Source organism: Austrofundulus limnaeus, unplaced genomic scaffold (assembly GCF_001266775.1).
Source record: "Austrofundulus limnaeus strain Quisiro unplaced genomic scaffold, Austrofundulus_limnaeus-1.0 Scaffold394, whole genome shotgun sequence".
Taxonomy (NCBI): Eukaryota; Metazoa; Chordata; class Actinopteri; order Cyprinodontiformes; family Rivulidae; genus Austrofundulus; species Austrofundulus limnaeus.
The window spans coordinates 474,652-485,440 of record NW_013952796.1 but is presented as its reverse complement, the minus strand read 5'-3'; the positions used below and the strand labels follow the sequence as shown (position 1 = coordinate 485,440).

Genomic DNA, 10,789 nt, shown 5'->3' with positions numbered 1-10,789 from the left:
TTATGTGTTTGTTACATGTTTGTTATGTGTTTGTTACGTGTTTGTTACATGTTTGTTGTGTGTTTATTATGTGTTTTTCACATGTTTGTTACATGTTACGTGTTACATGTTTATGTGTTTGTTACATGTTTGTTATGTGTTTGTTACATGTTTGTTTGTTACATGTTTGTTACATTTTTGTTACATGTTTTTTTACAGGTTTGTTACCTGTTTTTTGTGTTTGTTATGTGTTTTTTACATATCTATTATGTGTTTGTTACATGTTTATGTGTTTGTTTCATGTTATGTTTGTTATGTGTACGTTACATGTTTATGTTTGTTATGTTTGTTACATGTTTGTTATGTGTCTGTTACATGTTTGTTATGTGTCTGTTTCATGTTTGTTATGTTTGTTATGTGTTTGTTACATGTTTTTATGTGATTGTAACATGTTTATGTGTTTGTTACATGTTTATGTGTTTGTTACATGTTTGTGTTTGTTACATGTTTGTGTTTGTTACATTTTGTTACAGGTTTGTAACCTGTTTTTTATGTTTGTTATGTGTTTGTTGTGTTTGTTATGTGTTTGTTACATGTTTGTTATGTGTTTGTTACATGTTTGTTATGTGTTTGTTACATGTTTGTTATGTGTTTGGTACATGCTTGTTATGTGTTTGGTACATGCTTGTTACGTGTTTGTTGTGTTTTCCTATGTGTTTGTGTTTGTTACATGTTTATGTGTTTCATGTTTTCTACATGTTTGTTACAAATTTGTTATGTGATTTTTACATTTGTTACATGTTTGATACATATTTGTTTTGTGTTTGTTACATGTTTGATACATGTTTGATGTTTGTTATGTTTGTTATGTGTTTGTTACATTTTTTACATGTTTATGTGTTTGATGTTTTCTACATGTTTGTTACATATTTGTTGTGTGATTCTTACATTTTTTGTTACATGTTTGATACATGTTTGTTACGTGTTTTACACATTTGTTATGTTTGTTATGTGTTTTTATGTTTGTTTCAAATTTGTCATGTGTTTGTTATTTTTTGTTACATGTTTGATACATGTTTGATGATTGGTACATGTTTGATGTTTGTTGCATGTTTGTTACGTGTTTGTTACATTTTCATTACATGTTTGATACATGTTTGTTATTTGTTACATGTTTGAAACATGTTATGTTTGGTACATGTTTGATGTTTGGTACGTTTGATGTTTGGTACGTTTGATATTTGATACATGTTTGTTATGTGTTACATGTTTGAAACATATTATGTTTGATACATGTTTGATGTTTGGTACATGTTTGCTGCTTTTTCCATGTTTATCTTTAGGTCTGCTGGAACAAGTCATATTTCAGTCAAGCATGATCAAACATAGCTGTTAGAGGGAATAATCTGCAGCCTGATGTGTCTGATCAGCTGTCTCCAGGTGTTTCCAGGTGTTGAAGCAGCACTGTTTGTTTCTCCTCCTGTCAGAGATGCTGTCCTTGGTCTCCCGCTCATTTTGCCTCATGGTCTCTGGTTGCCAAGGAAGTCGGCGCTCCATAGCAACCGTCATCTCTGGAAACAAGACATCAAAGTAAGAGTCTGAGGCAGCTCTGGAGTTTAATGACCCAAAGTTTGGTTCTTCAGGAGAAAAACCTTCAGTTTACCATCTGAACGAACTGACCTCGTTGGTCCGGTCGGAGCACTGATCCTGGTTCTGTGTGCAGGTTGGTGAGGGACAGGCTGAGGAATGATGTGGAGAAGATGAAGGTCCAGTTCTCAGGGTTCAGACCCAGTCTGGTGGTTCTACAGGTGGGTCACAGGAATCAGAACCTGCAGGTCACAGTTCTGTTACTGGCTCAGATCAAACAGGAAGCTGAGCTCTGCGGGTGTCGGAACTGTTCTGAACCTTCCTGTAAACCAGCAGCTGCTCCCCTACTCAGACCTGAACCGGGTCAGACCAGCCAGAACCTGCTGAGCTACCACAGTCAGGCCTTCAGTGGGTCAGGTTCATCATTAACCTGCTGACTCCCAGCTGCACCTGCAGCGCCCCCTGCTGCTGAGTTCTGCTTACTGCTCCTGTCAGAACCACGGCTGTCCTGATGATGACAGGTGTGTGTGTGTGTGTGTGTGTGTGTGTGTGTGTGTGTGTGTGTGTGTGTGTGTGTGNGTGTGTGTGTGTGTGTGTGTGTGTGTGTGTGTGTGTGTGTGTGTGTGTGTTTCAGGTAGGAGACAGAGACGACTCCAACCTTTACATCAGCACCAAGCTGAAGGCTGCAGCCGAGGTGAGAAACAAACTTCATGTCTGAAGATCAGATCTTTAACTTTTAGCAGTTAGTGCGGGGAAATAAATTTATATTTGACATTTTTACAAGTTTTTTTTTCCTTTAACCACTAGAGGGCGCTCAGGCACTGTGTGCTTGTAACACAAACTGTCTGAGAGCTTCAAACCACCCAGAGATTCTGCAGACAGACTCTGGAGATCTGAATGGAAAAACTAAATAAAATACAAAGTCAGACAAACTAAAACCAACAGTTCAAAAAATAAGAGAAATCACCTGAATGTTACAACAATAAGGCTACATTTAGAGAACTGTCTGAGGTGGATAATAAACAATAAAAATATATGAAACAGTATATTTTACACACAATAAAACCAAAACTAAAATAAATTAAATACTCAGATTTGTGACATCTGATGTTTCAAATAATATAAACAAACACCAGAAGAAAACAGACACAAACATGGAGTTAAGTTAATTTTTTTAAATTATAATGTGTCTGAGCGCTATGGAAGCCTGTTACTGCCACTTTGAATAAAAAATTTATAAATATTGTGACAGAGATTTAAATCATTACATGGAGATAATAAGTAATATGAAATAACATCTCATAATTATGTTCAGTTGCTTTTTTTGTTTGTTTTTTTCCTTAACATGGCATGAATAGTTTTCCATATGGGTCACAACAACTATCTATGACCAGGAAAACACAGTAAATAATTAAGACAAAATGACAGTTTAAGCAAAGGGCTGAATGAGACAAACATAAACACTGAGAACTAAAGAAGAAACTGTTTAAAACACAGGAAAAGTGGCCTGAAGTGAAAACAAGACAAGGTAAAAAATGTAAAAATCAGCAATAAAATGATGGAAACAGACAAAAATATCTCAAAGATTCACCAACAGAGAAACTCTTTGTTTGCTGCAGCCTGAGAGACATTTCTTGCTTATTTCTGCAGATTGGAATCGATGCTAAACACGTTCGCCTGCCGAGCTCTGCCACGCAGGCAGAGGTGAGAAACGCCGTCGTCCTCTCTGACCTCCAGTCGCAGCAGCGCTCTGACAACTTCCTGTTTCCTGTGGTCCTGCAGGTGCTGCAGAGCGTCCTGTCGGTCAACGAGAACCCGTCGGTCCACGGTCTGATCGTGCAGCTGCCTCTGGACTCCGTGAACCGCATCGACACGGAGCTCGTCACCAACGCCGTCTCTCCTGATAAAGACGTGGACGGGTCAGTGAGACGAGGACCTCCCTCATCCTCATCTTCATCAGCAACTTTGAATCAAACTGAGGTCCAATCTCATTTCCTGTCACCCCCTAAACCTGAATTTTAATAACTCACTGGATCTGTTTGAACATGTCCCCACATTTTAATGAAACGGATCAGACCTGTTGAACCTTAAACGTTTGTAACAGCAGCACCAGATAACCTCAATATTTCACTCTTTAAATACACAAAATATCAGAAATTCTTTGTCATTTTCAACAAAACATCAAATAAAGACAAACTGATTGGCAGGAGGAAGGGTTATAATGGGATGAGCTGATATTGTATCTTTACTTGAGTTTCACTTTAATAATTACCTGAATTTAATTTAATCCTGTGTGTTTGTGTGAACAGTCTGAGCTGCATTAATGCAGGAAAGTTGTCTCGAGGTGATCTGAAAGACTGTTTCATCCCCTGCACCCCCAACGGCTGCATGGAGCTCATCAGACAGACAGGTGACGCACTGAAAACACAGAAAACATCAGAAATGTCACTGTATTTTATTTATATTGACATAAAACAGCTTTTCTTCAAAACAACATTTAATAAAGCTTTGAATTAATATATTCTGACCCTGTCAAAGAGAGATCGATCAAAAACCTGTTTTTGATGAACACATGTTCTGGATGAACTTCCTGTTCCTGTGCAGGTGTGTCTGTGGCAGGGAAGCACGCCGTCGTTATCGGTCGCAGTAAAATCGTAGGCGCTCCGATGCACGACCTGCTGCTGTGGAACCACGCCACTGTGACCACCTGTCACTCAAAGACCCCGGACCTACCTGAGCAGGTGATCACACAGAACCACACCTGGATTACAGGTGAAAACATCACTCAGGTTTTTGAACAGTGATGATGCGTTTCCTGTTTATGACGATGCTTTTCCTGTTTATGACAATGTGTTTCCTGTTTATGACGATGTGTTTCCTGTTTATGACGATGTGTTTCCTGTTTATGATGATGTGTTTCCTGTTCCTGATGATGCGTTTCCTGTTTATGATGATGTGTTTCCTGGTTACAATGATGCGTTTCCTGTTTATGACGATGTGTTTCCTGTTAATGATTTTGCGTTTCCTGTTTACTATGATGTATTTCCTGTTTACAACGATGTATTTCCTGTCTATGATGCATTTCCTCTTCCTGATGATTCATTTCCGGTTTATGATAATGTATTTCCTGTTTACAGCGATATATTTCCTGTCTATGATGCATTTCCTCTTCCTGATTACGCTTTTCCTCTTTCCGATGATGTATTTCCTGTTTACAATGACACATTTCCTGTCTATGATGCATTTCCTCTTCCTGATGAAGTGTTTCCTATTTCCGGTGATGTATTTCCTGTTTACAATGATGTATTTCCTGTTTACAATGATGTATTTCCTGTTTATAATGATGTATTTCCTGTCTGTGATGCATTTCCTCTTCTTGATGATGTGGTTCCTGTTCATGATTATGCATTTCCTATTTACAATTATGCATTTCCTGTTCACAATAATGCATTTCCTGTTTACGATGATGTATTTCCTGTTTACAATCATATATTTCCTGTCTATGATGCATTTCCTCTTCCTGATGATGTGTTTCCTGTTTACGATGATGCATTTCCTGTTTACGATGATGTATTTCCTCTCTTTGATGCATTTTGTCTTCCTGATGATGGGTTTCCTGTTTATAATTATGTGTTTCCTGTTCTTGATGATGCATTTCCTGTGGGCAGGTGTCCCGGGCCGACATCCTGGTGGTGGGGGCGGGCAGGGCGGAGATGGTGCGAGGGGAGTGGGTGAAGCAGGGCGCCGTGGTCATCGACTGTGGAATCAATCATGTTCCAGGTCCGACCCGTCAATCATTCAACTCGCCCCTCTGTGGTGTCCCTACGTGACCTCTGACCTCTTCCAGATGAGACCAGGGCGAGCGGCAAACGGGTGGTCGGAGACGTTCACTACGCCTCGGCCAATCAGAGAGCAGGATTCATCACACCCGTTCCAGGAGGGGTGGGGCCAATGACAGTGGCCATGCTGATGGAGGTTAATATGTTGAAGTATTTAGTTTTATTTCAGTTATTTAAACATGAAATTTTAGCTCTAAACCTGTGTAAACATGAAGACTGTTTTAAACTTAAATTATTTAACTGATTTTTACGGAAGCTGAGAGCCGACATTTTCCACAGTTTTTTTTCCATGGTTTTCTCGTGAAATAATGAGTGTTTTCTCGAGATAACAAGGTAAATATGTCGTTATCATGAAATAATGAGGAGCATTTTCTCGAGATAATGACTTCCTGAAGGTTTTCTTGAGATAACGACCAGCTGAGTGGACCAGGCTGTCTTCATGGTTACCAAATGATGCACAAGAGGAAAACAATAACTTGTTATCATTTTTTTCCTCATCTTCCCTTGTCTGGTTTTTAGTTTTTCTGTTAAAGGTAGCACAACTGTGTTTGCTGCATGACCAGTTTCACCAGTTCCCCCATGTTTGTCAGATTGTGTCTTCTTGAATGGGTGTGTCTTAACTGCCCCCTCCCCCCTTCCCTGATTGTACAGCACCTTGTGAATATATTTCTGTGAAAGGCGCTATATCAATAAAAACTTACTTACTTACTTACTTACTTACTGACTTACTTAATTACTTACTTAATTACTTACTTACCACGAGAAAACCATGGGGGAAAAAGTATCTGCGGGAAATGTCAGCTCTCAGCTTCCGCAGATTTTAAATTATTTACATAATTCAAAATCAGGAAGAAAATGAAACTTCAGTTTGATTCTTTTTGTTTTTAGTTCTGTTTATTAATAAGAAAACAGAAAGTTATTTAGTAGCTCAACTTAATCCAGACTCACATTCAAATCCAAATATAAATAAAATGCTCCAATTCAAAGTAATCCATTCAAGTCTTATACTTCGAAATAGATAAATATTTTACATGTTACTGAAAATTAAAACAGTTTTTGTACCAATACAATTATTATTATTATTATTATTATTATTATTATTATTATTATTATTATTGTTGTTGTTGTTATTATTGTTATTATTAACATCCAATATAGTTAGTTGCTAAGCTTTCTGACATGTTCTTCATGTTCCAGAACACGGTGCAGAGCGCTCACCGCTTCATTCTGAGGCACCAGGCAGACAGGTGAAACACAGGTGAGACTTTAAAGGGATCCACAAATAGTTGTAACATTAAACTTTATTTAATAAACGTTTATTTTAACTGTAAAATAAAGACTGTAAAAATACTGTAGGATGTTTAGTTTTGTAAAAAATTTTTAAAGTATTTTAACACGGACAGAGCCATTTTATTTACACGCAAAGCATTCTGGGTAAATGATGACGTGGATAGGTCCTCGGTGCGAGGCTGCTAGCGAGCTATATCCACCCTGAAGGTTAATCTTGGACAATATCTGATAATCGACTCTTTTAAATGAAACCAGAGAGCGTTGACAGAGAGGAGAAGGTAGAAATGACTCAGCCTGGAACTGAAAATATGGATGGAGGACAACAGAGCTGCTTCAGCCTGTTAGCCTTCTCGCTATCCCTCACGCTATATTTCCTTATGTGTATTAGCTTGGTGCTAGCGCGACAAACAAGCTAAACTGAGGTCCTCCATCCATATTTTCAGTTACAGCTGAGTCATTTTTGTGTTCTCCTCTCTGTCATGTGGATGGAGGACCTCAGTGACGAGAGGAGAATGTGTAGCACTGAGCTAATACATATATATGGTGATAGCATCGGGGCTAACGCTAAAGCTAACAGGCTAAGCTGAGGTTCTTCTTCCATGAAGCAGCTCTGTTGTCCTCCATCCATATTTTCAGTTCCAGGCTGAGTCATTTCTACCTTCTCCTCTCTGTCAACGCTCTCTGGTTTCATTTAAAAGAGTCGATCATCAGATATTGTCCAAGATTAACCTTCAGGGTGGATATAGCTCGCTAGCAGCCTCGTGCCGATGACCTAGTTGATGTCATCATTTACCCAGAATGCTTTGCGTGTAAAGAAAATGGCTCCGTCCGTGCTAAAATATATTTATAAACTTTTAGTTTAAAAATTATAAAAACTGAACATCCTACAGTATTTTTACAGTCTTTATTTTACAGTTAAAATATATGTTTATTAAATAAAGTCTAATGTTACAACTATTCAGGGATCCCTTTAAGACACTCTTTATTAAAAAAGAGTCAGTATGCAGTTTTATTTTAATATAATAAAACGAACTAAATGTTTGTTTGTTTGTTTACAGGTAAACATGAAGGTCCAGCTCATAAACATCTTCAGGTTTTGAACAAACACTTCCTGTTTCAGAAGCTGCAGCTCCGTATTTAACTTCCTGATTTTATTTGACTGTTTTTCTTTGTGTTTTTTTTTTATCTGAAGGTTCAGAATAATTATTTTAAAAAAGAACATTTATTCAAAAAGCTTCACAGAAACCACAGATTCACTCTGTAAACATCTGTACTGTAAATAAAACAACAACAAAGACTCACAGTTCACCTGAAAACCTGGAATTCTGTGACAGGAAGCAGCTTTGGATCAAATGATTTAAAACCAAAATTTAATTTAAAGATGTTCAATTTAAATCCTGAATGTTTTAATTTATTCCCTGTTTTTGACCCTTTATTCAACATAATTTAGTTTTATTTTATTTTTTACATTTAAATCCTGGTTCTCATCAGATAATATTAGTATGAAGTTTGAACAGTTTGAACCCACAGATGATTGACAGCTGTCAGATTAGATAAAATGTTCATTAATCTGATTGATGGCGGAGCGTCAGCGAGGCAGACGTGTGTTTCTGGATGAAGATTAAAATCTGTTTCTTCACGATGTTGGAGTTTGTTTGTTTGTTTGTTTGTTTGTTTGTTTTTCCTCTGAAGCAGAGGTTTCAAAGTCTGGTCAGCATCCAGGAGAAGCTTTATTCTGAAAAACCAAGAGACGAGCTTTATTCTGAAAGGTTTTTTATTGCTTCATCACAAACGGTTTCGTTGTTTAAGAATAAATTCTAAAACCACAAACACACCAAATAAGATTATTCTCAAACTAAAAGCTTCTAATTAAACATCTGGATCTGATGTTCTTCCTGAGGATGAGGGAAGAACTTGGACCTCAGAATCAGGTCCTGATGGAGAGGAAGGACATAACTACAAGAAGTGCTTTTATTTTGAAAATTAAAAACCTTTTCCAGACATGACAGGAAGCTGCTTAAAACCTAAACATTCTGGGTTTTTTTTAATGATTTTATTAAATTGAAAAGAAAAATAAATGATTTTTTTTTATCGGAACAAGTTGAGGAAAATACAAATTGAATTGTGCAGAACCAGAACCAGAACCGGTCCAGGTTCCTACAGGATTATGACCCAGAAGATCTCTGTGTTTCCTGTCAATCAGAAGAACTCGTTAAACTCAGGTTACTACAAATTATTTCACTTTTTTTTCCTTTATTGGACCAGAACCAGAGTTTAGTTTTACAGAGCAGCTGATTGGACCCGGTACCAGACCGTATCCTGGGTTCTGAGGTTTAAAATCTGACGTTTAATAAACTGGAAACAGGAAGTGCCCCGCCTGGCTCCGCCCTCCTCAGAGCCTGGTCCAGGTCTCGGTCCTGGTTCTGGTTCTGGTTCTGCTGCTCTCTGCTCAGCTGGTCCACAGCGGCCCTCAGGGCGGTCCGGACCAGCAGGCGGGCCGTCTGAAGCAGCTGCAGCTCCATGTGGTCAGAGGAGAACAGAAGGTGGAGGTGGTTCTCTGAGGGGGACCCACTGTCCCAGTCCTCCTCCTGGATGAAGTCCTGAGGGGGACAGACCTGGATCCGGATGGCGGGTCCGTTGATGGAAGGGTTACAGGACTGGGAAGCTCTGGTCTCCTCATGGAGTGGATCATGGAGGTCCACAAAGACCTCATCGTCCTCTAAAGACACGACCTCCACAGGGACCTGGTTTGTCTCAACACTTTGGTCCTGGTCTGGTTCCGTGTTTGTCAGGACCTCTGAGGTTTCTGTCGGTGGTTCTGGACCTTCTGCTGCCTGACCCTGGACCACCAGAGTCTCTGGACTCTCAGCAGTCTCTGCGTCCGGGTCCTCCTCCACCTTAGTGTCCTCCGTGTCTCCAGGCCTGGGCCGTCTCTTCTGTCCCCAGATGAAGAACCTCTGCAGTTTCTTCTGGAAGCTCTTTGGAGACCCTCGGTTCTGACCCCGAGCTCGCTGGACCTCTGGAGTTCGAAGTCTTCTGAGGACCCGGGTCATCCTGAACCTCTTGTCTCCTCTGTCCTTCAGAGGGACGTCCTCGGGTCTCGGTGTCCCCACCTCCGGCGGGTTCTCCAAACTCTTCCTGATGCAGAGAACCGCTGAGGAGAACCTGCTCCAGCACCTGGCTCTCCGTCTGTTCCTGTGCCTCCTGCGGCTCAGCTCGTCTTCACTTTCGTGGTTCTCCTCTGGTCCGGTCTCTGACGGGTCCTCCCTGGAGCTCCTGGTTCCGGTTCCCAGCAGGAAGTTGGACCGACCTGTCCTCTTCGAGCTCTCTGCTTTCTGGATGTCTTCTCCGTCCTCCATCATGGTCCCCGGGTCCTGGTCCAGGTGTTTGTCCTCTGAGGACAGAAGGTTCTGATGATGAGACGGGACCTGCAGGACCAGAACCAGACCACAGAATCAGCAGCTGCAGCTGGAAGCTGTGATGTAACCACTTCCTGTTCTGCTGGACAGAAACCAGTTTGGACAAAAAAAGAGGAGAAAAGACTGAAAAAAATCCAGGATCAGATGTTCAGATGTTTATATTTTACTTCAACTAAAACATTTTAATGGTTTAACTAAAAAAACTGAAACAAAACGAGAAGATTTTTAATTTTCTGGCAGCCGGAGGAGGTTTCGTTTTTCAGGTTTTTATTATTTTTGGACCATAAATAGATGAAAGCGTTCAGTTTGTTCAGAACATTTCTGCTCTGACTCTCCAGGACTCAGCTGCCCGTCAAACTTTACTTCCAGCCTCTCCAGGTGATGTTGCAGCGATGACATCACCAGACATGCACGATGATGTCATCAGGCAGGTCATCCGACCTGGTGGAGAATAAACCGGAGAGACTCACCTGCTGTGTGTGTCCGGCTGCTCCGACGGGTTTCTCTGAAAGACGCCGGGAAGCATCGAGCTCGTCGCTCCCCGCTCTGCTGCTGCGCCGCATCTGTTTCCATGGCAACTGCACTGATTGGCGTGTTGTTCCTCAGAAACTGTTTCCTCAATAAGGAGGTGTGTGTTTGTGTGTGTGTGTTTGGGGGGGGGGGGGGGGGGGGGGG

General features: G+C 40.4%; 2 protein-coding genes across 5 annotated transcripts in view; one reads left to right on the top strand and one right to left on the bottom strand.

Annotated features, from left to right (window-relative positions):
- Nucleotides 1-8,337, top strand: part of LOC106528678 (C-1-tetrahydrofolate synthase, cytoplasmic) — a 16,202-nt gene extending 7,865 nt beyond the window's left edge. Inside the window, exons 2-12 of one of the 2 annotated variants that reach the window (XM_014023911.1) lie at nucleotides 1,467-1,569; nucleotides 1,703-1,787; nucleotides 2,201-2,260; nucleotides 3,217-3,270; nucleotides 3,349-3,485; nucleotides 3,876-3,976; nucleotides 4,171-4,307; nucleotides 5,235-5,346; nucleotides 5,414-5,541; nucleotides 6,603-6,652; nucleotides 7,754-8,337. In XM_014023911.1, coding sequence (XP_013879365.1) covers nucleotides 1,467-1,569; nucleotides 1,703-1,787; nucleotides 2,201-2,260; nucleotides 3,217-3,270; nucleotides 3,349-3,485; nucleotides 3,876-3,976; nucleotides 4,171-4,307; nucleotides 5,235-5,346; nucleotides 5,414-5,541; nucleotides 6,603-6,652; nucleotides 7,754-7,757 — 971 coding nt within the window. In that variant the 3' untranslated portion in view covers nucleotides 7,758-8,337. Of the gene's footprint in view, nucleotides 1-1,466; nucleotides 1,570-1,702; nucleotides 1,788-2,200; nucleotides 2,261-3,216; nucleotides 3,271-3,348; nucleotides 3,486-3,875; nucleotides 3,977-4,170; nucleotides 4,308-5,234; nucleotides 5,347-5,413; nucleotides 5,542-6,602; nucleotides 6,664-7,753 lie in introns of both variants that reach the window. The other variant, XM_014023912.1, reaches the window with a different exon arrangement.
- A 114-nt stretch (nucleotides 8,338-8,451) lies between these two features.
- On the bottom strand, nucleotides 8,452-10,765 carry LOC106528675 (uncharacterized). Of its 3 annotated transcripts, none has more exons than XM_014023906.1 (2): nucleotides 10,585-10,765; nucleotides 8,452-10,123 (listed from the first exon to the last, which is right to left on the bottom strand). In XM_014023906.1, exons 1-2 carry the CDS (start codon nucleotides 10,675-10,677, stop codon nucleotides 9,029-9,031), a joined length of 1,188 nt encoding a protein of 395 aa, XP_013879360.1. In that variant the 5' UTR covers nucleotides 10,678-10,765; the 3' UTR covers nucleotides 8,452-9,028. The 3 variants fall into 3 exon arrangements, with proteins under 3 accessions (XP_013879360.1, XP_013879361.1, XP_013879362.1); XM_014023907.1 differs by having other exon boundaries at nucleotides 8,452-10,196; nucleotides 10,585-10,655; XM_014023908.1 differs by having other exon boundaries at nucleotides 8,452-10,193; nucleotides 10,585-10,649.
- Between the last annotated feature and the right edge of the window lie 24 nt (nucleotides 10,766-10,789).